This window comes from Pagrus major, chromosome 8, assembly GCF_040436345.1.
Source record: "Pagrus major chromosome 8, Pma_NU_1.0".
Taxonomy (NCBI): domain Eukaryota; kingdom Metazoa; phylum Chordata; class Actinopteri; order Spariformes; family Sparidae; genus Pagrus; species Pagrus major.
Genome location: NC_133222.1, coordinates 22,227,483 through 22,253,926, shown reverse-complemented (window position 1 = coordinate 22,253,926; position 26,444 = coordinate 22,227,483). Strand labels below are relative to the sequence as shown.

Here is a 26,444-nt window from a genome sequence, read left to right as displayed (position 1 = left end):
GTGAGTGTAATGCAGTGGTTGCTGGTGAGGACAGGAGGAAAACCAACCCACTGTGTCATGTTATTTTACACTGGTAGGTAAATGATACTGAGATGTGGTAATGTTGTATTTCAACCAAAAAATAGCTCCTGGTGCAGAGTCAATAAAAAGTGATAGAAGCACGATGCTAGGCTATAGAACAAGTTGAACGACTCCCTGATTTTGTTAGGGCCAGTATTAATGGTGCTGTTTCTAAAAAAATTGATTTATGAGTTTCACTCCCAACTCATCAAATACTGACACTTGGGGATTGTAGGACGTCTCAGCATGACATAGCCTTCATGTCTGGCACTAATAAAGCTACGATATTTGTCATACTGACGTGATACTTATACAGCCTAATCTAATGACAACAGCAACAAATATATCACGGGGAAGAGGTGTGAATGCTAAGAATAATAAAACAACATATAACGCTAAAGTAAACAATTACTCCCACATGCACGGACTATCGGAGACAGCCACTTTATTCAGACACTTCTTTCTTTTCACCGCAACCTGAAAATAAATAATAACTGTCACATCCATATTTACACGGCACACGTCCTCTGTATGTCGTGTATATATAACGGTATTGACAATGCATTTGACGTTGACTTTGACTTTGACTTGCTTGTAGCTGTCGTGAGCCTTTGGCTACGGTTAGCATAAAGCTAATCAACTCACAACATTACTTGTCAATTGTGACCACAAACCGCCTGCTTTATTAGATTCACTGTCATTTCAACTACACAGCCAATTACTACCACACATTTAGATTATCAGATACGTAAAACTTACACTGGAGGCTCACAGCTTGCTCTGTAAAATGAACTGTGATTGGCTGAACACTGCCGTCACGTCATTGATTTTTTAAAAGCCTGAATACAGAGCCAAAAGGCAGTGTTGCCAACTTAGCGACTTTGTCGGTATATTTAGCGAGTTTTCAGACCCCTCTAGCGACTCTTTTTCAAAAAAGCGACTAGCAACAAATCTAGCGACTTTTTCTGGTGTATTTGGAGACTTGTGGAGACTGACGTGAAAGCACGTATCATTCAAAGAGCAGCAGGTGCTGCCGTGGGACCGTCCCAAAGCACTCACAGGTGGCCCAGTCCTCACGCAACAGTCCCTCCCAGCTGCAGTCAGAGCAGGAGAAGTTCACCCCTCGCGTCCAGACTGTGAGTCGCGCATGCGCGAAGCTGCCGCTGGCTGGTCCAACCCCGGGTTACAGTCAGGGCTGGATGTAAATGTAAAATTTTCTTTGTCCAAAATAAATCACTGCACTAAAATAAGTTCATTTGTAGTTCTAAACATATTAAGGGTGTTTTTTTTTATCTCTCCCACAACCTTATTCCTCTCTCCTACAGCGTCCATTACAAATAATGCATATGGCCAGTTAAGCAAATTAGGTGATGACGTCATTTAGCGACTTCTAGCGACTTTTAGGACAGCCAATAGTGACTTTCCTTACTGAGGAGATGGCAACAGTGCCAAGAGGAGACACAGAAGTCCAGTGTTCTGTCATAACACTATGAATTACAATATGCTGAAAGATTATTATTGATTTTTGACCAAATGACGCCAGAAATAACTTATACACTCCAGCTTTAAGACTTCAAATCAAGTATACAAAGTCACAGTATTTTAGTCTAAAATACATCACTGAGTTTCCCTGGACGGTGTTTTCGTGCCGCAGTGCTGTGAAGAGGTCGTAACATACACAGAATATGTCATACTAAAAGCACTAACTTTGGAAGATAACCTAAGTTGGGTTAAGAAATGTGACAAGTTACCATTTACCCAGCTGATAAAGCAAAAGTCAGACCATTTCCTGTGAACAACTTTAAGCTGCTGAAAGTACAGAGTGCATTACTCTGGTGTTAAACAGGGGTGAAAAAATGCTGATTGTCATCCTCGGATTTTGTGCTTCCACTTCCTCATTACTACGCCCACACAAAGAGCTGCAGTGTGTCTCAATGAAAAACAACTATCAGAACAATATAAAGTTAATCAGAATCATAGCTGCAGTTGTGCCAGAAAGGTGTGGCAGCGCTGCTCTTGTTTCTTCCTGGAGTTGAATGATTGCATTGTATATTTGGCACTAAAGCTCAACACTGTAAAATTTTATTGCAAGGGTGACCAGACATTCATGTCAGGGGTCACTTGCAGAAAATAGTACACACAGTATTCATTGACCTAGTTAACAATTTTGTGTAATTTTTATTTTTACAGCTAACGTGTGATATGTTGATGTAAATGCTAACTGTTACTTTCTCTACTTTGTCACTTCTTTAGAAATTTTGGTAAATAAGTAATATAGTAATTAGTATAATGTAATTAAGAGCAACCTGAATGACATGTTGTCCAGTTGATATTTTCATTGGATTGATGTTGACAATTATCTTCTTCTGCGTGTGTGTGTGTGTGTGTGTGTAGCAGGAACTACCACAGAAGCACTTCAGAGTACTCTGCCAGGTGTTTATATTTCTGTCTATGGACAGATTTTTGTCTCTGTGTCATAACTGTGCAAGATGTGGTCATGGAACTTTACAGGTGTGTAGCTGAGGTCAGATTGAAAGCCAAATTCAAAAATCGGTGTGGTCCAAGCGAGGGTGCCAGTGGAGGGGGTGGGAAATTTGGCCCCCCACTTTACGCCAATGGACCAACTCCTTTTAAGTGGCGGATCACTGTATCCCAGTTTGAATCATTCCTGTCCAGATGTTAGGTAAAACTAGAGAACATCACACCAGCTGCAACGCCAAATCAGTGTGTACAGTGCAATGTAACAGGACATGAAAGAAGAGAGTTTGGAGGAAAGTCCATGGCATATTTTCCTGGTTTAATTTCAGTTTGAGAACCTCTCAGATGGAAGAATGCACTTTAAACAAGCACGGAACAACTCACAGTAACTGAGGACATTGAAAAGTGAGGTAAAGGATAGGTACACATTCACAATCCCTTCACTCAGTATTCAACACAGTCCACCCAGGGCTTTTGTGTTTTGCTGCAGAGAGGTAAAACAAACAAAGCTTTCATACTAACAACACTGCAAGATTGGAACACAGTTGAGCTAGGCTAAGACTTGGTGTAAGGGTTCATATTTTAAACATCATCTTCATCATATCACCGCCTGTACAAAGGACTGCCTCACATGTTTGTTGCATGTGAGGCAGCCGCTCCTTGTGTCTCGATCTCAAAACAAATGAAGCAGAAAAGTGATAGGGATCAGGATGACTTGAGAACACAAGTTATCCTGCACTCAAACTCAAAAAAATGTGAGATTAGAAACTTCTCTTTCTGAACACAGATAGCTTGTTAGCCTTAGCTCGCTTGGAATTTCCAGTTAGGTGGGCTTGTTTAACAAACTTGGCTCACTTCAGCTCAGAAGCTTCAGAAGTCTTCTTTTCATTGGAAATGTTATTGAAGCATTTCCAGTGAAGTCTGACTCTGACTTCTCACTCCCACTGAAGTACTTCAGAATCATAGCTGTATGTGTGCCATAGGTGTGTGCAGGCCTGTTCCTGTTTCTTCCTGGTGTTGAAACTTCTGTGGAACCGGTAACAGAAGTTGTCCAAACCTTTCATGCTGTGTATGCAACTCCTGGATCATGACCCTTTTAATTGAAGAGAGTTGCTCTTCACGAGTGAGTTTCAGGGACATTGTGATGTACACGTCTTATTCTCCTCTTGTTCAGGTTCCTTAAATAAAATGTTTGCTCACATACAAAGGTTAATTTATTGTCATTATGCAACACACGATTGTACAATAGAGGGTAACGTGTAACACTGTATTGCTACACACACTTGCAACATAACATTTAAAAAACAAAAATACATGCTTTCTCTTTTGAAGTTTTAAGAATATCTGTACTAAACCAACACGCCTGGTAATTCCAGCAACTATGTGAAACTAAAGAAAAATCAATAATCGAGCTACCTGTTGAGACATCACACCCGTTGCGTCATGTTTCTTATCAGTAATACTGTAGGAGGAGTCTGCCTATAAATACGAGCTCCTTCAGTTATTTTATTGTCTCATCCAGGAAGAAGACAAAGCTTCCCATTTAAAGAAAGCAGGTTGCTACTTTTTTCGACTATAATTAATCGTAAAGATGATCGATAAAGAGATTGCACTGGAGGCTTTGTGCACACTTTGCAATGCCAACGTAACATCTGTTCAGAGACAAGCATCGCCGACTGCTTATTCGAGATCTGCCTGTTCAGCACCGCAGAAGCAGCTGCTCATCAAGCAGTTCATCCCTACGATCTTGGATGCAGATGATACCTGGTAATTACAGAAAATGGCTTTAAACAGATTTTACTAGATTTTACTAGATTTTTTTACTTTAGTCATGAAAACATAAATACAATTGCATTTGCAGAACTTGTTGTGTGGGATATAATTCAGATGTAACTGACTGAAAGCATTGATCTTCATTGAAACAGCATCTCCTCCCTTTACATTGCAGCGAGGTGTCACAATGCAACTTCATCTGCCTCCAAGACGTCCTCGGAGCTGTTCCACTGAGTGCAGGCTTTCGCCGAGTGAACGAGGTGGACATTGGAGTAGTAAAAGACAAAAATCACATCATCGATGAAAATGAATTCTTCGACCCGCGATTCGACTACGATTTCAGCAACTTGAGAGACACCGAGACTTACTACAGGGGTGGAGAGGTGTATGAGCGCCCATGTGGTTGGCAGCGTTTTGCCCTCAGGGTAAATTTGCTTTTGATTTATTTAACTTTTTGTCTTTTCTTCCCATTAATTTGTTACCTGCATCTGCGAGTTTTTCGATTAGTGTGCTCTGTACAAAATCAGAAATTGTTGAATCATTGCAAATTTTCTCATTGCAAATATTGACATATGAGCGGAGACCAAAAAAACCTTCTGATGTCACATGTAAATATTTTGTCACAGGTCCTGGATGATTATGATGGAAACGCCTGGCTGGGAACTCGATACCGTGGCACCCAGTCAGTGCCAGGAGAGTGGCCTGTGTCCTACCATGGGACATCAAAGAAAGGCGCTGATGGCATTATCGAAGGACACTACAAGGTTCGATTATATCAGTTTTGAGTGTCTGATCTGCCTTTTTTAAATATTTACTCAATAAACATGTTAGCTGTTTTCCCAACTCCTCCTCCTGATGAAGGTTTGAAACTAAAGCTGAAAGCTTGAAACATAAAATGACCTCCTGTCTTTGTCGGGAGGAACTTCACTAAGTAAACATGCTTTTAAAAACTAAAATTTACTTGCAGACCATTACGAAAAAGCCTTGTGATGACTGCACGACCACAAAGAAATACTGTATTTAACTGTTTATATTGAATAGTCCTCATACGTATCTTGTTTGTAATTGTTTTTAACAGCCAGGCCCAGGTCAGGTGTATGGCCGGGGGATTTACTCTACTCCATACATCAAAGAGGCAGTCCAATACGCCAAAACCTTCACCTCCAAGAAGACGGGCAAGAAGTACTCTGTGATTCTGCAGAACCGTATCAACCCTCAGTACAGGCAGAAATACAACAATGACAAGTACTGGCTGATTCCCATCCCCTCTGGATCAGGCGCAGAAGAAGAGGAGAAGATGGTGGAGAGGGCCATCCGTCCTTATGGCCTGCTGCTGAAAGAGGTCTAACAGGGTGAGAAAGGTCACAACAAAATAAATCTGATCAATTATTTGTTTCCTGAGCTTTATTTTGAAAATCCAGTGGGTGTGTTGTCTTTGACACAGAAATTGTCTTCAGTAATCCATGTCAAATACTCTCTGATGCTGTCAAACGGAACAATGTCCCATTTGCATGTACAAATGAGTATATAGCTCCATACTAGTGTGACTTCTTGCACTGAAATTTCTGCTTTGATAAGCCGTGCTGCAATGAAATAAACCACCTTAAACACATTTGTCATTATTTTTTGTCCATACTAAAGAGAATACAGGGGGTACATGTTTCGTTATAAGAAAAGACAAGATAAGAAAAGAAAAGAAAAACTTAATTGGGGTAAATCATTCATTACAGCAGCCAAGTGTCAGAAGCAGAGGGAATGGGATCGGTTGATAGATACATATGAAACAAGATTAAAACAGGAAAAAATAGATTATATGGGTCATTATACAAAAACTTGTCATTTTGTGTCCCTCCAACAAAATGGCTCTGTAAATCTGGTTAACAGTAAAAAACAAAACAAAACAATAAACAAATCAAAAATCTGAATAAACTATAAAAAAATGACAGGATACATTATATTACATGTATATTCTTATTGTATTTGTTGCAGATAAAACTACACATACACATTCTTATCAAATGTCCTAAATAGGCTTGGATATTGAGTAAGGCCTGGCAGCAGTCAGGCTGTTACAGTAACAGTCCACTCCAGAGAAATGCTGCCCTGGGCGGCTGCCCATATTGCCCATATGAGGAACCGCCCCTGAGAGTGACCCAGCGTCGAGTGCTCAAGCGTTGACAGACTGCCTTGTTTTTGTGTGTGAGCCAAAACTTCCCTAGAACCCCAGTAGGCTTTTGCTCTTAGAGATCGGGGAACTCATGTGATTGGTCAGTTGTGAGTCGTATGAGGAAAATTGACAGGTATCTAAAAGCGGGAGAAAAGGCCTCATTGGTGTAAAACAATTAAGAAAGAGGGATGAGATGAAAAAATAAGATTGTATTCGTCATATTCTTTGGTTCCATACTTTGCAGACTGTGGTGCTTTGTTAAATAAAGACTCAAGGACAAAAAGACTTCTCTCTATATTTTTTATTTTATAATTGGTAAAAAGTTATTCCACAACAATATATATATATATATATAGAGAGAGAGAGAGTTTAGTTTTATTTAATTTAGTTTCCCTGATACATAGTAAACAAATTAATAGTTTTTTTCTTTTGTTTTTAGAGTTTTAAACTCACAAATGTGAAAATGGCCTGTCAGGTCCCTGGGTTCTCATCAAACCTGTCACTTTCAATGAAAACACCCGTTCACAGATAATGGACTGTTCTGAAAGTTGCATCTTTTTACTTCACATCCAGACGGACTGAAGATAACTAGAATGCCTGTGGAGACAAATGCTGTAATTCAGCTCAATCCCATTGATGCATGTCTATGAGTGGTCTCTGGTGCCATCTGGTGGTGCATCTGTGGCCTCATAAACCTTGGTTTAAGGACTCCCATGAGTGCTTTTCCACATGCGAATCAGAAACAAACATGGTCTCATTCCCTTTAAAATCCTGTTCGGTAGACCCCCTCAGACAGGTGTAGGTTCAGGTAGACGCCCTCCCCTTACCACAGACGGGTGAAGATGCTTTGTTGACATACTGTGCCAACTTGTCTGCTATTCACTCAGCATTGCATTCACAGGTGTGCTGTCATCTGCAGCCAAGGTGGTCCTCCACAACCTGCAGCCTGTGGGTCCTCATCAAGGATCATAGATGCCACTGGAAGCAGAGGCGATACCGAGATCCATTCGAGGTGCTGCTGTCCACCGAGACCGCTGTTAAGGTGGCTGGAAAGGCTACTTGTTCTCGTTCCAGAACCATCCGACAACAGGGGGCCAAACAATAGTAGCATGCCAAGCTACCACCGAGCAAGGGGTGAAACAGCACCCTCCTCCATCAGTAGTGTGCCAACATCAAATGAAAAAAGTCCAACACAGTGACGTGCAGAATGAATCTCTGTGTCCCCACTGAGGGATCAGTGATGGAACCTAGGATGAGACCATGGCACCCATTCCATGGGCGGGGATGGTGTGGTCTCATGGGCTTATTATTCATCTTATTCCTATGTTCAGTAATTATGGTGTTTCCTATTCACCTCGCACATGACAACCAGTCATCTTTTCCCAATCCCACAACACCCAAACCACTCAACCGAGCCAAACACTCTCTCACCACAAATCCTATCACTGACCCAGACACGCTCAAACACAATTCCTGGCTACTATATGCCAATTGCACCACGCGACAACACACCAACCATTCCTGTTTGTTCTGCATGTCCGCTCACCCTACGTTAATGGTTGTGCCTGTTCCACATACTTTAGAAACTTGCACTGCCAACCCCCCTATACACGCCCTATTCCAACTACACCTGTAAATTCCTTTGTGATCTCTATTTCACTAACTCAGAACTCTCTGGCCTCATCCGAGATCTTTGTTCGCACTTTATCCCTTCGTCTGACGCACCACCTGCGACATTCCCTCCCAATGATTTCTTCGTATCTCCCTCTTTAAATTTTACTGACTGTTTCTCTCTCAGGCAGGGTAGATGTCGGTTGTGCGGATGTCTCTTGCAAGTACCTTTGGCACGTTAGCACTCATGTTTTTACATACAATGATCTGCAATTGTTCGGTTCGAATGAAACACACACAGGCCAAGTTACTCAGGATTGTATGATGTGTAGACGATCCAGTATGATTGCCAAACGGCCGCCATGCGCACCATTTTCAGATCCTCACATGAAGGCTGTGGATGTCTGGTGGCTTTGTGGTGACAAAATACTCTGACCATCCCTGCCTATGAGTTGGACAGGTAGATGTGTGCGTGTCAAATTGATACAGCGAACCACCATCTACCCGGACGTATTTGACACTGACTCACCCACCATGACAAAATGCAAACTTGACCTCTTCTCTAGTGATCCCCCTGCTGCGATCGGCGTGCCACACGGGGGTCCCTGATTAATACAAAGGGCGCAACCAAATTGCTGGTGGTACCTCTTCTGGCCTTTCTATTTTCGGCCCAACAGTTGAAGTAAATAAAAACACTGAATGGATTCATTACATTTATCATAATCAGTGACGCTTTACTAGAGACGCCCTCCGAGCCACAGGTTAACAACTGCATGTTATTGGCTGAAAAAGGAGGTGCTTGTGTCATGTTTGGAGATTCATGCTGTACATTCATCCCCAACAACACAGCACCACATGGTTCATTCACAAAGGCACTGACCAAACTGAAAACACTTGCCAAGGAACTGAAAGACAATGCTGGAACAGATGCAGGGATGATGAACTGGTTTGACTCAATGTCTATGTGGTGCTGGGATGTTGCCTCACTCACACTGTGTTCGGTAACTCATCATCAGAACCATTGATAAATCAGTTACACGCCAGATGGCTTTGAACACCAAACAACCCCTGATGAAGCAAAAGCCCGCAGTGCACCTGTGTGGATTCCTCCTTATCACGACTGTGACAGCACTGATATAGCTTTCGACTCTTGTGCTTAAAGTGTAACTTGCCCTCACGCTTGCTCCTCCTCCCTATAATGTCTGTGTTCTGAAAAAACAGCTGATGCTGATTTTCGTTTTGTCAGTTCTTTAATTGTTTGCTTCAACATGTACATGTGTCTCACTGATATAAATTTTGTAAATACTTAACCACCATAGAACAGTCAGAGGGGGTTAGTATCATCTCCTTTCACCTTACATTTCATTACTCCTTTTAACTTGTGTAAGTTACAGTCCAACCTGGTGTGAGCTGTGTGGGTATAGATGAACATTTTGTTCTCAGGACACTTATCAGTTCACTGCAGTGCTGTGGTATGCTCAAGGCCATCACATATTCCTCCCTAGCTCTCCCTTTTGTCTGATTTATCACTGTATTATATAAAGTGTGACATTTTCTGCACTTCTCTCTCAGGCAGGCTCAACAAGTACACTCTGGTGCACAGAGCAGGGCCGTAGCCAAGATTTTATAAACACTGAGGTCATGCCCCCCACCCCCACCCATACATCAAGAACATTTTGAAATGTATAGTATAAATCTAAGCATTTCTCTGCATTTTGAAAGGACCAATAATGGCTTAATGTCAGTGCCAGCAAATAGATAATGTTTGCGAATTAACTACACAGTATTTATTAACCATTTACAAAGTATTATAAATATCACTCAATTAAGTTTAATTAACTACAAATTTGCTGCTTTTTTTGCCTCAGTGTCCTCAATGGAAGCTGCAGCCCTGGTACAGAGCAGGGACCTTTCAGCTGAAATAGATAGATCGTTATACTCTATTTTTCCTGCTTTCAAATAAATAATACAAAAGACAATCATTTGTTGATCCACCTTTCATTTGTCCACTTCTCTACAAGGGGAAACAATATTTTTTCACAACAACATGATGCACGTCATCCACAACCTAACTTGTAAAGATGATTCTTAAAGTTGTTGCATTGGAATCTTTGCATGCAATTTGCAACGCCAGTGTAAAATCTGTTCAAAGACACAGGTCGCACGCTGGAGGAGCAGCACAGCTGTTCATCAAGCAGTTCATCCCTGCACTCCTGGATGCAGATGAGACCTGCTAGCTATTGGAGATGTTTTTTGTCACAACGCTGAGAAGGAAAATGGTGTACACTATGGTTTTAAACAGATTTTACATGTGTTTGTCATGAGAGCTTGTAAATGCATTTTGCATTTGCAGAACTCATCCTCAAACCAAGCTGACAGATAGATAACAACCATATATACATACCCCTCCAATTAGTTTGAAACAAGTCCAGCTGTCTACGATACAGCACTTAGAATTACCATGACGTGGATGATTTCATAAACGTTAACATATTAGCTAAAGATCATAAACTTACCGGCGTAGGTTCAAATCATTTATTTGATTTTTGAGACATTTTTAATCTACTTTAGCAAGCAGCATCATTAGCCTCACTATCTAATTAGGCTATTTACCTTTAAAATTCAGCAAATAAGACGCAATGATCCTAAGTTGTTTGCAAACCCAGGCCATCTCCAGTGGGATAAGCGACTGTTGCTAACTAGCTAATCAGTCCATCTAATGCAGGGCTGCTCAAGGTGGGGCCTGCGGGCCAAAGTTGGCCCACCATAACATTGTATTCAGCGCGCCAGATGTTTCCGTTTTTTTCTGAATGCCGAACAGCTTGCGCAAGTAACTCAGGATCCTACTTTTTTATTTTGTCATGTATTTGTTTTACAAATGTTTCATCTATTTTTTTCCTGGCAGCAAAGGACTTCCATAAAAAATACCGAGCAGGCAGTCATTTTTTGAAAAGTGAACCTATATGTGAATAAGAAACTAAACTGTGATTTACATTTGATTGTAATTTGTTGTGTTCCATTATTTGCTGTTGTGTTGTGTGAGTTGATGTTGTGTCTTCCTACATGCCATAGTGATTTCTGGGCCACCGTGAATCTGTGATATGTTTTCTTTTCTCAGAAAAAGAAAAAAAATCTGTCAAACTGATCTGTTTCATCACTGAAGCCCAGGATCCATTCATTAAACAGGTGTCTTTGGGCCTTCAGTCTCACAAGGTCACGTAAAGTTTTTCCAGAACAATTTTTGCCACCACCAGCAGGTTTGTTTTTAAACTTAGCTAAGGTGGGAATCGGCAGCATGTTTTCAAGGCAATGTGCATCTTATCACTCAGGTGGGTTTTTTCAGGAGTTAACAGATATACTGACAACTATAAACAGCCACTGCAGCAGCAGCCAGGTGTTAACACTGTACACCTGCAGGCTGGTAACATGGCTTTCCTCAAGTGCACAGTCGGCCTCCTCGTCCTCCTCGTGGTCTCTGACTGCTCCTGGGCTGAAGAGAAGGTGAGGGTATTTATGTTAAGATTTAATTAAAAAATACAATTCCACTTAAAGATTAAGTTAGGATTAAATGTGTAATTTATTACTGAAATATCTTGTTTTTGCTTTGGCTTAAGTTTGATTCTGTTCTTTGATTTTTACATTTTTACAAAATCCTAATTCTAAAACTTCACCTGACTTTTCATTGACAGGGGTGTGTGTGTAGATAATGACTGAATTTTCATTTTTGGGTGAACTGTTCCTTTAAAGGTGCTGCACACCACTCTACATTAACTTTTTCAATGGAGTCATTACTAATGTGTGATGTTATCTCCCTGATTTAGGACGTGTCTGTCTCTGAGCGCCTGTGGAGGGCAAACAAGGATGTTGGTGAGACACATTTAGTCTTATTTATTTTAAATCAGCAGGGCAGATAAGCATTGCTGTAGTCCATAGTCATAGTCCATAAGCTAAGTTTTTTTTTAAAAGTTTTACACATTATCAATATCATCAATCAGTCATCAGTACTCTCAGTGAGCCCTATAATGTCCTCCTACAGTTCGTTCAGAGAAGGAACCCTTTGTCATTGATGACATCGCTTATGACAATGAAAATGACAGAAACGCTGATTCCTGCACCTCCTACGGCTGCATGTGGCCCAAATCTGCTAATGGAATGGTCTACGTGCCCTATGTCATCGCCTCACATTACTGTAAGTAAAAGAATACAGAAGAATAACAGTATTTGTTTCAGAAAGCGACCCAAAACGTTCAAAGGACAGTGCCCTCTAGTGGCTGTACCCAGTATCATGCCAAACTGTGTGATAGACCCAACTGTCAACTGTGTCGCTGTAGCTTTTGGCCTCACCTACCTGTGAAAACAACATGGTCTTATTCCATGCTCAAGTTAGCATTAGTCATAAAGTACCAAAATGTCATACTTGAGTAAAAGTAAATGTATCATATTAAAATATTACTTTGTTGAGAGTGAAAATCACCCAGATGAATAGTACTTACATACAGTACATGTATATACTGTATGCTACCTGTCGACCAATTGTCACATGAGGTATTAAGTATTTTTCTGATGACTGGAATCAGTATTTTTTCATCTAATTGCCGATAAAATAAATGAATGTCAAAATGCAGCATTTAATCTGCACAGTAATTAGTAACCAAATTTACCAAATAAACATAGTGAATTAAAAAGTGCAGTATTTGCACAATATGAAGTATAAAATACCAGAAAATGGAAATACTCAAGTAAATTACAAATACCTCAAAGTTGCACTTGTGTAATTACAATACTAGAGTAAATGTACTTGATAATATTCCATCACTGGCAATAGTAAATCTGCAACTTACAGCAAAATGACTTGGTTCGGTTTAGGAAAAGATGTTGGTTTTGCTGAAAGTAAATCCCTTCTTATAACGGTCACCATAGAGTCAGCTTCGCGGGAAAAAGGAGCAACCAGAGCAATGCAGGGAGGAAGTCTAGGTTGAGGAACGCGTCAAAAGTTTCAGAGTTTGACATAGGGTTTTTTGTTTTTTTTATTAAAATGATGACCACTATCATTACTTAACCTCAACCACATGTTTATTATTGTAACGATGATGTAATTTAAACCCAAACCAAGATCTTTCCCTAAACCTCACCAAGTCGTTTTTTAGTGTAAACCCTGGCTATGTCTCCTCAAACAGTGTTGTCCTGTTCATAGACCTTTTGTGTCGTTCTATCTAGAGAGAATGAACAGACAACACATTTTGTTGTTTAATTTAGATGGTTTGTTGGCTGCTGGTGTGTGTGTGTGTGTGTGTATTAAACCTGTGTGTCTTCTCACCTGCATGTCTCAGCCTCTCGTGAGCGCTCCCTCATCGAGCGCGGGCTGCAGTCCTTCAGCGACGTCTCTTGCATTCGCTTCGTCCAACACAGTGGCCAGAGAGACTACCTGAACATCCAGTCAGACAACGGGTAATTAACTGTGTTTGTGTGCGTAAACTACATTCAGCTTATCAAATCAAACCTGTGTTTGTATTTTTATGATATCAGCTGTCACAGGTTACATTTCTGATTTAAAGGTGTCTTTAACCCTTTCAAACACATCTTTATCTCTTAGATTTCCCATTAAAGGCAAAGTCACATTGCACAGTGTATCGTATCACATACATTGACATGAAAATATTTTTGATGTTTTGAGCATATTCAGACATAACTGGGATCCTTGAAAACTTTTGTATGAGGGTTGAGCAAATACTCAGCTGAGACGAGTATCCAGTACAGATAGAGAACTGGTGGTGCTAATGGTCCTGCTCTATGCAAATTAACACGTACATCACTGGGACAAATGAGCAGACACAGTGTTTTTTAAACAAAGAAAGTAAGAACTTACTGTATAACATATGCGGAATTTATGAGAAGGCCCAAATAATTAATAATTTGTCATAGATAGTGTTTTACAAAGTTTACATTGTTTCTCCTACTCAACAAAGCACAAAACTGAGCGATTTTCTAAAGCAGTCTGGGAAGTTTCTCTCCCTTTTCCTCTCCTTGCTGGTGTTGAGTGTTTTGATGCAGCTGCATTGACCTACAGTATGTTGGTGTTCAAGTTTGCCGTCTGCCGTTCTCTATTAATAGCCATTAGATATAAGTTATCCTTTCCATTCAAAATAATACAAAAAACATGAATGTTGCGCACCTTTTAACATGATTTCATTATATAGATTGACCCCTCAGTACCCCAAATGTAACTGACGACAGATAACGGTGTACTTGCTCCTCCCTATTTGTATCTTAACAAGTATTTGAAATAACTTCTTTTGGTTTTTATAATTTTTAATTTTTCATGAACCTGAAACTGAAGCTATTATGAGCTCAAAACTTGTTGAGGGGTTAAAACCATACTATTGTCACACAGTACTGTACAGTGAAATCACAGTTGTTTTCCTCTTCAGATGGAAAACTATTTGAAAGCACAGGTCCTGCTTCAAAATGTTACCTTATGAGCTATGAGCTATCCTTTCCTGCTTTGGTTATTACTTATTTTTCACTTCATTGTATGAATGCAGCTGTTACTCCTACGTCGGCCGCCGTGGTTACTCCCAGACGCTGTCTCTGGACCGTCAGGGCTGCCTCTACCACAACACCGTCCAGCACGAGCTGCTCCACGCCCTCGGCTTCAACCACGAGCAGTGCCGCTCCGACAGGGACCAGTACATCCGGGTCCTGTGGGAGAACATCCAGCCTGGTGGGTTCTTTGGCCTCAAGGAGGAGTATTTTTAAAGTGATTGTTGAAACATATTGCAACAGTTCAAAACCCAAAGATATTCAGTTTGATATCATATGTGCTGAGTCCTTACTCACTCAAGACTCACTCGGCGCTGGGAATAACTGGAATAAGGTTGGGAAGCACTTTACCACATGTTTTTTTGTCTTTTCTGACCATTTGTTGTGATTTTTTCCTCTCAGGTTTGGCGTACGCCTTCGACAAGCTCGACACTCTGAACCTGAACACTCCCTACGACTACAACTCTGTCATGCAGTACCACAGGTTGACAAGGCTTCTGTTCATTTAACATCTTTTTTTTATTCAGAAAGACATTGATTGGTTTTATGAAATTTTGGTCATGAAACTTTGTCCCCTTATTTTTGAAAGTACCTTTTACCAGAGATGTGGACTTGAGCTGACCTTGACCTGAGATTTGACTTTAATTTAAAGACTTGACCTGAGACATGATAATTCAAAAGAACTTTTTAATTTTGTGTTTCCAGTTCAGTTTTTTGGTTTTTATATTTTGGCTTCAGTATTTTAATGTTTAAAAGTGACAGGGAAGCCAAGATTTGAGAAGAAATCAAGAAATATACTTTTATATAGTTTTTTTTTGTTTGATTACATTTTTTCAATCAATCATTTTAATATTCAATTTATTTTCATACTTTTTAAGAGGTCTGATAAATTGACCATTAATATCATCTCTTCATAAAGAAGTACGACTAGAGTACTGCAGGTAAGACTGCAGTGTCTTGGGGAGGAGAGAGGTGACTTGACTTTTGACTTAAAGGTCCTATTTGTAAGAAAAGTTGATTTTTGAGTCTTATTCCCAACTCCTCAAATACTGATGCATTTGGATTGTTGGTCGGGATGGTCGCCACCCCACAGCATCAGTACTTGACTAGTAGGTAATGAGACTCAAAAATCAACTTTTCTTATAAATAGGACCTTTAAGTTGTCTTAACTAAGGACTCAACTTGACTTGACACAAACTGTGATGTGTTTTAACTTGACTAAGAAAAAATGACTTGGGACTTGCTGGAGACAACCAATCGACCTGAGTCTGCTTTTTACTAAGAGACTGTATAAAAATGATTGGTTCAGAGCGGCACGCTGAGTTTTATATTTCATTTCAGGAAGCAAGAGACTACCCAGAGCTGTCAACATTTTCTTTGGACCTTTCTCTTATTCATACAAAAATTCTACCAAGTAACGACTATATTATAACATTGATACTGTATCCATGTTATCAGTGATGGGATGTAACTAAGTACATTTACTCAAGTACTGTAGTTAAGTACAATTTTGAGGTACTTTCACTCCTCACACATTTTGGAGGCAAATATTACTCCACTTTAACCATAGTAATGGCCAGGCCATTAATCTGTCGACCCTGTAAAAACATGTAAATATATCTATAATGTACTTTTACTTGTTCTTTTGACAAAGTACTTTTACAGTACAGTTATGACTTTTGGGTACAATAAACAACAACCTTTAAACAATAAACCAATAGTTTCTATTATATACAACTAAAAATAATTCAACCTCTGTTCTCTTAATAACTGCAGGTACGCCTTCTCCGCGAACAACCAGCCCACCATGGTTCCTATCCCCAACGCCAATGTTGAATTTGGCACGGCCACAGAGATGAGCAGGAATGACATCATCAGACTGAACACTCTGTACAAATGTTAAACACACTCGGTTTGTGTACTTGTTTTACTTCTGTTGCTGTAAGTGTTCCCTATATAAATCAAATTATTGGTTTGGATTGACGTCTAAGAAAATGTGTTGTTTGTTTGCTGCCACTGACATGTTGTTTTTTTTCCAACAGGTGACGAAAGAAACCCAGACAACATGACAACATTCTGATGATGTTTTCTCACTCTTTAACAAGACATTACTGACAATAAACCTTCAAACATTAAAGCCTTGTTTGTTGTTTTTGCACTTTCAGACACTTTTGTACCAAATTCCAGAGTTTAAAACTGAAGTTTGAGCATGTTAAGTCTCAAAGCAGCAGAATCCGTATATATTAAAGGTCCAGTGTGAAGGATTTGGGGGCAGAAATTGAATATAATATTAATAAATAAGTTTTCATCAGTGTATAATCATCTGGAAATAAGAATGTTGTGTTTTCATTACCTAAGAATGAATCTTTTGAATCTACAGAGGGGTTTCTTCCACAGAGTCTGACATGTTGCACTGCTTTGTTTCTAAAGTACCCCAAAATGGACAAAAGGAAGGAGAGATGAGGGATGTTCAGATGGTTGCAACCTGCAACTACACCACTAGATGTCACTAACACACTGGACCTTAAACACAGAATCAAATGACTGCTTCTAAAGTGAAAGGAGTAATTTGAACTCACAGGAAATTATCACCCAACTCTGCAGCTTGACAACGCTTTTTAACAACATTTGAGCTCATTGTTTATGTTTTAGGGTACATTTAGTGTTCGGCTAAGTCTCACTTCACCTAAAAAATGTGATAAACCCACTGCACACTATGTGCTCAGCATCAAACAGCAGACAGACAGTCAGAGATTAGCTGGTGAAGAAAGTGGAACAACAGGCAGCTGCTGAGCCAGGTATTTTTCTCAGGTGTTGTTGAAGTCTATAAATATTGGGCAACATCAGGTGGACACAAGCATGACTTCCACAGGATGATAATATGACTCTGCTGCTTTTGGATGTGTAGCTTCAGTTGTCTGCTGACACATTAACATAACTGTTTTAAGGGTCAAAACAGACAGACGTTTAAAAGATTTAGGTTAGTTTAAAAGGATAAAATGTAAACACTGGAGCATTAACTTTAATGCCACATACACATAACACACAAACTAACAATACTATTCAAAATTGCGTCTGGTAACGTACAGGACTGGATGCACCTGGTGCTGTGTTGTTGCTGGTTAACATGAAACATAAAAAACAGATTCAGAAAAATAGAGAAGCACTACAAGATAACAAACTAACTAATAACCCAGATTTTAAATATAGTCGGCAGTGGTTTGTGCAAAAGAAGGGTCACCTCCAACAGCTGAAATCTGGACAAATCTGAATATGATCCTTTGAGCTGGTTAACAACAGACATCTGACCAGAGATGAAAAATCTGTCAAGTCTGTTATTCGCTCCCAACTTCAGTCTATTTCAGTGTAAAGGTAACTTTTCTTTGTCCAACAACTTCCTTGATATCTGCAACCAATTTCTGTCAACCAGAAGACATAATATGCATACAGTATTATTAATTAATCTTTATCAGCATAAAATATTATAGATCTGCAATTTCATCCCACAGTCAAGGTAATTAATTGTTAGTTTACTTAACAGAAACAACACAGTTAACGTTGAGAAGCAATGCAACAGATGTCCAGCTACAATTCATTTGTAGTCCCTGCCTCTGATTAGGTTTTTAAATTTAGATTCAAAAAGCTAAACAAATATATATGAAGTATATGTCTGATAAACAGACTGTGTGCCTGTATAATGTATATGTGTGTGTCAATGTATGTATGTTTTGTATATCAGCATGAATTTATGTGACAAGTGAATCTGTTCATGTGTCACAAAACTATATAGAATAACACATCTGGGCTCATGTGCAGTATATAAAATAAAGAATGACTGATGTGTGAAATGTAAAATTAAGGATTCAATTGTATTTTCTACTTTTACTGCTTCAGTAAATGTGACTTGTTGACAGAAGCTATTTGAGGCCATGTGTTTGCTCCAAATCAAACACGATGAAAAAAGGCTCTTATTATGGGAAAATGCAATGTGGCATCAAGGTGAAATATTCTAATCTGGTCTGTTTCCACTAGTTTCTTCCATCACCGTCCTAAATACCCTTAAAAGGATTTTATTCCGGTGCTGTTGGTGATTTATAATGTGATGTTGTGAAACTCACTCGCAGTGTTTCTCTCATCTCAGGGAAAGCAGTAAGTGAGCTATGTTTAAATATCTCATTGATACTGGTTTTTAACAAGTTGACAAAAATCTTATTTATAAATCATTGGTTGGAGGGTTTGATGTCTTGTTGGTTATTTGTGTCTTGCTGCAGGTTGTTTGTTGACATGGAAGTGAAGTGCATTCTGGGCCTTGTGGTCCTAGTGGCTGTGTCAGCTTTGGCTGAGAGGGAGGTGAGTTTGGCGACAGATATTCTATGACTAAATTATTTTTCAGTGGTTGAAAAAGTATTGAGAACTTGTCTTTTCTTGGGGACGCTGTATAAAATAAAATTAATAAAACAGATTTTGATAATTTGCTAATCTTTTTTGACAATATATTAAATGTTTTACCTCATCAACTTCACAGTTTTTTGTAAGTATATGCTTAATGCACGACTTATATCTGTGTGTACTTAAGTAATGTAAAAGTACCTCAAATATGTACTCAAGTACAAAAGTTGAGTAAATGTTTCAGTTCTTTAGTCTAAATCTGCTTTTCTGTCTCCTTTTTCTTTATGTATAATTTCTGGAAACCTCCTGATTCTGTAAGTTTTCTGCCCTTTTTTTTCCAAATATAATTTCCAGAGTGCTGTTGCCTTATAATAAAACACACCATATAAGATTATTTCTAAAAACACTGATGTCATTTTAAAAGTTAAGTTTAAGAGCTTTTATCAAAGTGTCATTTGTTCTGTGACAATCGCTCCGTACACAATTAATAAACTAAAATCTCAATAAATTTTCCACAGGTCATCAGGCTTTGACTACTTCAGAGCGGATCGAGAGAGTCAACAGGAATATTGGTAAGGACTTTTTTTTAAAATCAGATTTAGTTTAGCTTTTTGTTTCTGCTCAAGATGAGATGAGACCTGTCTGGGTCTTCTTTCTTACCAGCCATGATTTTTGAAATAGTGAGGAAATATGCCCCCAATGTAACAAAAAATGAGTTTTTTTCATATTGAATTAGTTCAGTTACTTGTTCAATTACATTTTCATTATTTTTTTCCAACATTAAGTTTTAAATTCTGCTTCCAGGAATAAAAATCTGGTGGAAATTATTAGTTACTTATTAACTTATTAGTTGGTCTAAACGTTGTCTGTCTTAAAATGCTGAATACCTCCAAAACATTCAGAAACTACAAATCACATCTTGTGAAAAATAATCTTATGTTGGCTGTGCGCTGCAGTCCGTTTGCCTGGTGACCCATATCTCGAGGACGATGTTGCCTATAATTCTGAGGCTGAGAGAAATGCTGACCCCTGCACGTCACGTGGCTGCATGTGGCCCAAGTCCGCCGATGGGTACGTCTACGTGCCCTACACCATCTCCAGCGTGTACTGTGAGTAGCTCCTGGTGTGGCTCTTAAAGGTCCAATCTGTGTTTTTTTAATCAACAAATTAGAAGTGAAGATATATGAGATGGAAAAGCAACTCCTCACATGTTTCTCAACGTCTCATGTAAAATGTAAATGTATTTAAAATGTAAAAACAATATACTACATTGTCATTATAGAATATTGCACATTTAATATGAGAGTTTTGATCTAATTTTCCAGCTTCTCGTGAGGTGTCAATCATCGAGCGAGGTCTGCACTCCTTCCACGATTTCTCTTGTATCCGCTTTGTGAAACGCACCTCCCAGGCAGGGTACCTGAGAATCCAGTCCCTTAATGGGTAAGAGTGTGTTAAAGGAGGTGTACAACACACTGTGCATGACATCCTGATTTATTCTACCATGCTTGTTTTCCTTTAGCAACCCTGTCTCCAAGAAAAATATGTGGCACTAGTGTTTCCTGTTCTATTTTGTTGGTTTTATGTGCGTCTTGTGTGTCACATTTTACTTTACACTTCCTGTCTTTGTGATTTTCCAGCCTGTTTTCCCCTTCACCTGTGTTTAATTTGGTAATTAGTCCTTTTGTATTTAGTCCGTGTTCCTTCACTCGTGGTCAGTTCATCTTTCTATTCATCCCTATGTGACCTCTATGCATGTTTGTCCTCTTTGTAAAACCATAACTAATTTGTTTCCCCAGTTATATTGTGATGAATGAAGGTAACTATTTGTTAGATTGTGTTCAGAGGCAAACACTTTGATAAGATATTTTGGTAGAAAAGACATTAAATACATATTTTTGCATTTTTCCAACTTGCCGGATACGTTGATAAAGGCTTTATAAGAGATATTTCAATTAAATAATAATAAAATGACACTTACATTATGCGCACAGATTGCTTGCCATTGACAAAGTAGCGTGCTCATTTTTCCCAATCACTGTGTTTTAAAAGCATGATATGCCTGTATCAGCCAGCTGGCGATGTCAATAATAATGTGCTAATTCCACTTTCGGAGCATTGATGTTCTCTGCAATTAGATAAGAGATGAGATAGACAAAGAAAACTGAATATACCTTTATTGGCATATTGGCAAAAAATCTAATATCATGCATCCCTACTTCAGGTATTTTCCTGTTTGCTAAAACAGAGACAAAAATGAAACAACATGACTGACCTGCTGTCAGTGAATATGCTGTCTGAGATCTGTCCTGAATTTTCCCAGGTGCTTCTCCTACATTGGTCGTCTTGGCTACGGACAGGATCTGTCTCTGCAGCGCTCAGGCTGTGTTTATCACGACACTGTGCAACATGAGGTGCTCCACGCTCTGGGCTTCCACCATGAGCAGAAACGCTCTGACCGCGACCAGTACATCCGCATCCAGCTGGAGAACGTCACCCCTGGTGTGTAATTAAATAAGTGAAAAGACACAAAATTTAGATTTGCACTAAATATGAGATAAGATAATCCGTGTATCATTCGTTCATTCGTTTTTCAAAATAAAACCAAAAATAAGAAAACGAAAAAACAATTCCTTTTCTCAGTATTCGTTTCCTAAACTAAAATGAAAAAACGGATAACGACTCGTTTTTTTCAATTTTCGATTTTATGCTCAAATGAATAATGGAAAAAACGGATAACGAGCGTTTCCCGTTTCATGTTGCAAGCATTTGACTGCGGTCAAGCCAGCCGTGGTTCGCGTTCGCTTGGTCAAATCAGCCGCACGTTGTTTTCTAGTGCGCGAATATACGGACATTTACGGTAATCGTAAAGACACCGCTCTAAAGAGCTGCTGGTAGTGACAGTGGGGCGGACTGAAGTCACACAGTCAGACCCGTGAAAATTACGATACTTTTTCAGTAATTATTCCTGGTAATATACTGAAGGTATCACGGAGGTTTGCGTACGGATTTCAAAGTAAAGGACGAAAGTCAAAACGTAAGGATATTTCACCCAACGTTTACGTGGAATAAAAAGCTTTTTTTCCATCAGCATACTGCTGAACTTAGTACTCCCCAGACTACCTTCATGCATAATATCAAGTACTTTTACTGTGTACTTTTTGAGTAATCCTCTGTCAAAGTCCTTAACAGAGGACGAGAATAAGGACAATTTGCCCAACTTTGACAGGGAATAAAAAGGTTATTTTACATAAGTAGTCTATGATCCTTATACTGCTGAACTTAGTACTCCCCAGACTACTTGCATGCATAATATCAAGTACTTTTACTGTGTACTTTTTGAGTAATCCTCTGTCAAAGTCCTTAACAGAGGACATGATGAGCACAAGGGTAAGACAGTGCTGCTAGCAAGACTAGTTGAGAGCAAGCTGGGTCCTGTGGAGTACCAAAGATTTCAAACAAATGTTTCTGGCTTTTGATGTTGAACTTACTTAGGGTTGCTTTGGTGTTACAAAAAACACACACAAACACAAGCATCTCTTAAATTAGAATGATCTATTTCACATCTATAATACTACATACATGTTAACCTTTTTATTCCACATCAAAGTTGGGTGAAATGTGCTCATCATGTCCTCTGTTAAGGACTTTGACAGAGGATTACTCAAAAAGTACACAGTAAAAGTACTTGATATCATGCATGCAAGTAGTCTAGGAAGTACTAAGTTCAGCAGTATAAGAATCATAGACTACTTATGGAAAATAACCTTTTTATTCCCTGTCAAAGTTGGGCAAATTGTCCTTATTCTCGTCCTCTGTTAAGGACTTTGACAGAGGATTACTCAAAAAGTACACAGTAAAAGTACTTGATATTATGCATGAAGGTAGTCTGGGGAGTACTAAGTTCAGCAGTATGCTGATGGAAAATAAGCTTTTTATTCCACGTAAAAGTTGGGTGAAATATCCTTACGTTTTGACTTTCGTCCTTTACTTTGAAATCCGTACGCAAACCTCCGTGATACCTTCAGTATATTACCAGGAATAATTACTGAAAAAGTATCGTAATTTTCACGGGTCTGACTGTGTGACTTCAGTCCGCCCCACTGTCACTACCAGCAGCTCTTTAGAGCGGTGTCTTTACGATTACCGTAAATGTCCGTATATTCGCGCACTAGAAAACAACGTGCGGCTGATTTGACCAAGCGAACGCGAACCACGGCTGGCTTGACCGCAGTCAAATGCTTGCAACATGAAACGGGAAACGCTCGTTATCCGTTTTTTCCATTATTCATTTGAGCATAAAATCGAAAACTGAAAAAAACGAGTCGTTATCCGTTTTTTCATTTTAGTTTAGGAAACGAATACTGAGAAAAGGAATTGTTTTTTCGTTTTCTTATTTTTGGTTTTATTTTGAAAAACGAATGAACGAATGATACACGGATTTAAGATGCACCTTTACTGATGCCACATAGGAGAAATTAATTTAATGGGTGCTATAAAATAAAGTGCACCATAACATATTAAAGGATTAGTTGAACATTTTAGGAGATACATTTATTTGTTTTCTTGCCAAGAGTAAGGTGAGAAGATTGATACTAATGTCATATCTGTCCTTTAAAGATGAAGTTACAGCCACCAGTCTTTTAGCTTAGCTTAGCACAAAGAAAGGAAATATTGGGAAACAACTTGCCTGATTCTGGTAGCAAAGTCTGCCTACCAGCACAGCTAAAGCTCAGTAATTAACATGTCATATCTTTCTTCAAAGGTTTAAGTGCTGCTCCGAGCCACAAAATGTTCTGACTTATGCAGTAAAACTCTCCACAAGAAAACAAATGAGCATATCCCAAAGTGTCAAACTCTTCTTTTACAGCAATATACCAGAGCTACAGATCTCATGACAACTCTGTTTTCTTTTTTAATCCTTAGGAATGGAGCACAACTTTGACAAAATCAATACTCTGAACCAGGGAACCCCCTACGACTACGGCTCTGTCATGCATTACCACAAGTAGGTAAAACAAAAGCCACTCTGGTGTGAGTGTGGCTGCTATCTGTGATGGAGAACATTTAAAAAATGCAAGGGGTTGGGTTGGGTGTGTTGTTTGAGGTGCAACTCTCATTAATGTTTGTCTTGTTGTGGCTTCAGGTACGCTTTCTCTAAGAACAACCAGCCCACCTTGGTGGCCATCCCTGACTCCAGTGTCGAGTTCGGCATGGCCACCGAGATAAGCCAGATGGACATCATCAGACTCAACAGGCTGTACAACTGCTGAACAGGTAAAATAAACACAACATATCCTGTCAACACCACATTCTATAATGTATTTTATTTATCTATTTATCAATGACTATAACATTTTCTTTTTATACAGGTGAATGAGATGATGCATACTTCAGGAAGAGAATCGTCATCATCTCTGTCTTCACGGGTCAACAATAAATTCTTTATGATTCAATCAACATCAATAAATTTGAATTAAATCATACAGTTCTGTTGAGTTTTATTCTTGTTAACTTGTGTACTTAATTTCTAAAAATGTGACCTGAACTCAGTCATACTCAAAAATACTTCTGCTTGAACTTTCTTTTAGATTACAAACAAGACGTAATGGAAACCGTTTTAAATGAAGACTAATAAAATGAAGGAAAATGAACGAATATAAGAGAGAAAACTAGAACATTTCTCAAGAAATACTGCGTGTGCCTGATGCTTTGTAACTATATAGATAACTGTGTCTGTCTGTGAGAGAGAGAGAGGGACAATATGGCTGACAAAAAGATCGCTCAATGAGTTGCCAGCCAAGGATATTAGACTGACACTTAGTAGTAGGCTTAGTAGTACTCACTTACTTACTACAAAATATTCATTCTCTAAAAGAAAAGATTGGGAACATTAATATGTGAAAGAAGTTTCTGGCTTGATATATAAATGAGATAGAAAAATAGAAAATATATTCTGTGTGTGTGTGTGTGTGTGTGTGTGTGTGTGTGTGACAGAGAGAGAGAGAGAGAGAGAGAGAGAGAGAGAGAGACTGTCATTGATTATGTGTGTGAGCTCACATCATTTTATAGAAAATTACCTCCAGAAGTCCTGCTTGTATTGAAAACACCATAAGTCTTATTGGCAAAACTGTACAACCTGAGCAACAGGAGAAGTTGCTGAACGCATTTATGTAGATTGGGAATGATGAAGGACAGCGAGTTAGAAAGATGGCATTCTCCTCTTTCATCCAGAAATTTAGGCTCAATTTTAACACGGGAGCTTATGAGAGTTGTTGGTGCTCTTGGCACTTGAAAGCTGAATGTTACCTGAACTCAGTCATACTCAAAAATACTTTTGCTTGAACTTTCCATTAGATTACAAACAAGACATAATAGAAACCGTTTTTAAAGAAGACCAATAAAATGAGATGCATATTTTTTTCATTTTAGCCTGGCTTAGCACAAAGAAAGGAAATATTGTGAAACAACTTGCCTGACTCAACTCTGCTGTGAGGGAAATTCTCTAATGTCCCTTTATCATTTTGATATGTTATTCTTGCATATGAAGCCTAACAAATATAGATGCAAATGTGTGTAGGGTGAAAACTTATGTCTGTGGGCCTCCTGCATGGTTTCTGTCTTGTGAAAGTTATATGGTTGCAGAGCATATATGATATAGACGGCTGTAAAAAATAACATAGATAAGAACTCAGTTAAAGAGTTCATCCTGAAGTGTTTTTGTAACGTCTTCTGTGTATATGTGTTCTGACAATAGTTGATGTATGACATAAACTGTGGAACGTACGTGTATGTTAAATGTATGTTAACCTAATTTGGATGTGGAGATGGTGGAGTGTTATTTTAAGTGAGTTCACATGTAACCTTGTGACTGCTGCAATTGTGTGCATTGGTTTCTACTACTATAAAGGATGAGGAGAGACTGCCTCTCTTCAGTCATCATCTATGCGCTGCTGATGTGTGACTCTTGCTTGCAAGCAATAAAGAACTTCTAGAAAAGAAATATTGTGTCGAACTTGGTGATCTGACCAACTCTCAAATGCACTAGACAAGTGACTGATTTTCACTTGCCACGACACTGCCTACCAGCACAGCTAAAGCTCAGTAATTAACACGTCATATCTTACTTCAAAGGTTTAAATGTTGCGCCCAACCACAAAATGTTCTGACTCATGCAGTAAAACTCTCCACGAGAAAACAAATGAGCATATCCCAAAGTGTCAAACTCTTCTTTTACAGCAATATATCACAGGTACAGATCTCATGACAACTCTGTTTTCTTTTTTAATACGTAGTAGTTCTCATTTACTACAAAATACTTTTCTGTTTCATTCAACCAGTACAACAAGACATTTTGCTATTGATTTTGAGTCAATGGGTCACATGACCAGTAAATATATATGTATCATGTGCCATATATAAAATA

The 26,444-nt window shown here is 38.9% G+C and overlaps 3 protein-coding genes across 3 annotated transcripts; all 3 read left to right on the top strand.

Annotated features, from left to right (window-relative positions):
* The first annotated feature begins 4,050 nt into the window (after positions 1-4,050).
* On the top strand, positions 4,051-5,923 carry LOC141001479 (uncharacterized). Its single transcript, XM_073472568.1, has 4 exons — positions 4,051-4,305; positions 4,487-4,736; positions 4,938-5,075; positions 5,390-5,923. Exons 1-4 carry the CDS (start codon positions 4,130-4,132, stop codon positions 5,657-5,659), a joined length of 834 nt encoding a protein of 277 aa, XP_073328669.1. The 5' UTR covers positions 4,051-4,129; the 3' UTR covers positions 5,660-5,923.
* Positions 5,924-11,471: 5,548 nt separating this feature from the next.
* On the top strand, positions 11,472-16,766 carry LOC141001191 (high choriolytic enzyme 1-like). The gene is made up of 8 exons (XM_073472184.1): positions 11,472-11,590; positions 11,911-11,956; positions 12,126-12,278; positions 13,420-13,537; positions 14,632-14,810; positions 15,032-15,113; positions 16,406-16,570; positions 16,672-16,766. Exons 1-7 carry the CDS (start codon positions 11,516-11,518, stop codon positions 16,530-16,532), a joined length of 780 nt encoding a protein of 259 aa, XP_073328285.1. The 5' UTR covers positions 11,472-11,515; the 3' UTR covers positions 16,533-16,570; positions 16,672-16,766.
* Positions 16,767-18,756: 1,990 nt separating this feature from the next.
* Positions 18,757-24,504, top strand: LOC141001192 (hatching enzyme 1.2-like). The gene is made up of 9 exons (XM_073472185.1): positions 18,757-18,778; positions 18,901-18,979; positions 19,545-19,590; positions 19,975-20,127; positions 20,344-20,461; positions 21,342-21,520; positions 23,945-24,026; positions 24,165-24,295; positions 24,391-24,504. The coding sequence occupies exons 2-8, from the start codon at positions 18,914-18,916 to the stop codon at positions 24,289-24,291; spliced, it is 771 nt and encodes a 256-aa protein (XP_073328286.1). The 5' UTR covers positions 18,757-18,778; positions 18,901-18,913; the 3' UTR covers positions 24,292-24,295; positions 24,391-24,504.
* The last annotated feature ends 1,940 nt before the right edge of the window (positions 24,505-26,444 follow it).

Bases quoted from the DNA above. Each gene is read 5' to 3' on its own strand.
- LOC141001191 (XM_073472184.1), top strand. From the start codon at position 11,516: ATGGCTTTCCTCAAGTGCACAGTCGGCCTCCTCGTCCTCCTCGTGGTC. The intron at 11,591-11,910 runs GTGAGGGTATTT...TCCCTGATTTAG, and splicing joins GCTCCTGGGCTGAAGAGAAG to GACGTGTCTGTCTCTGAGCG. The intron at 14,811-15,031 runs GTGGGTTCTTTG...TTTTCCTCTCAG, and splicing joins GTGGGAGAACATCCAGCCTG to GTTTGGCGTACGCCTTCGAC.
- LOC141001192 (XM_073472185.1), top strand. From the start codon at position 18,914: ATGGAAGTGAAGTGCATTCTGGGCCTTGTGGTCCTAGTGGCTGTGTCA. The intron at 19,591-19,974 runs GTAAGGACTTTT...TGTGCGCTGCAG, and splicing joins GAGAGTCAACAGGAATATTG to TCCGTTTGCCTGGTGACCCA. The intron at 24,027-24,164 runs GTAGGTAAAACA...TTGTGGCTTCAG, and splicing joins TCTGTCATGCATTACCACAA to GTACGCTTTCTCTAAGAACA.
- LOC141001479 (XM_073472568.1), top strand. From the start codon at position 4,130: ATGATCGATAAAGAGATTGCACTGGAGGCTTTGTGCACACTTTGCAAT. The intron at 4,737-4,937 runs GTAAATTTGCTT...ATTTTGTCACAG, and splicing joins GGCAGCGTTTTGCCCTCAGG to GTCCTGGATGATTATGATGG. The intron at 5,076-5,389 runs GTTCGATTATAT...TGTTTTTAACAG, and splicing joins TTATCGAAGGACACTACAAG to CCAGGCCCAGGTCAGGTGTA.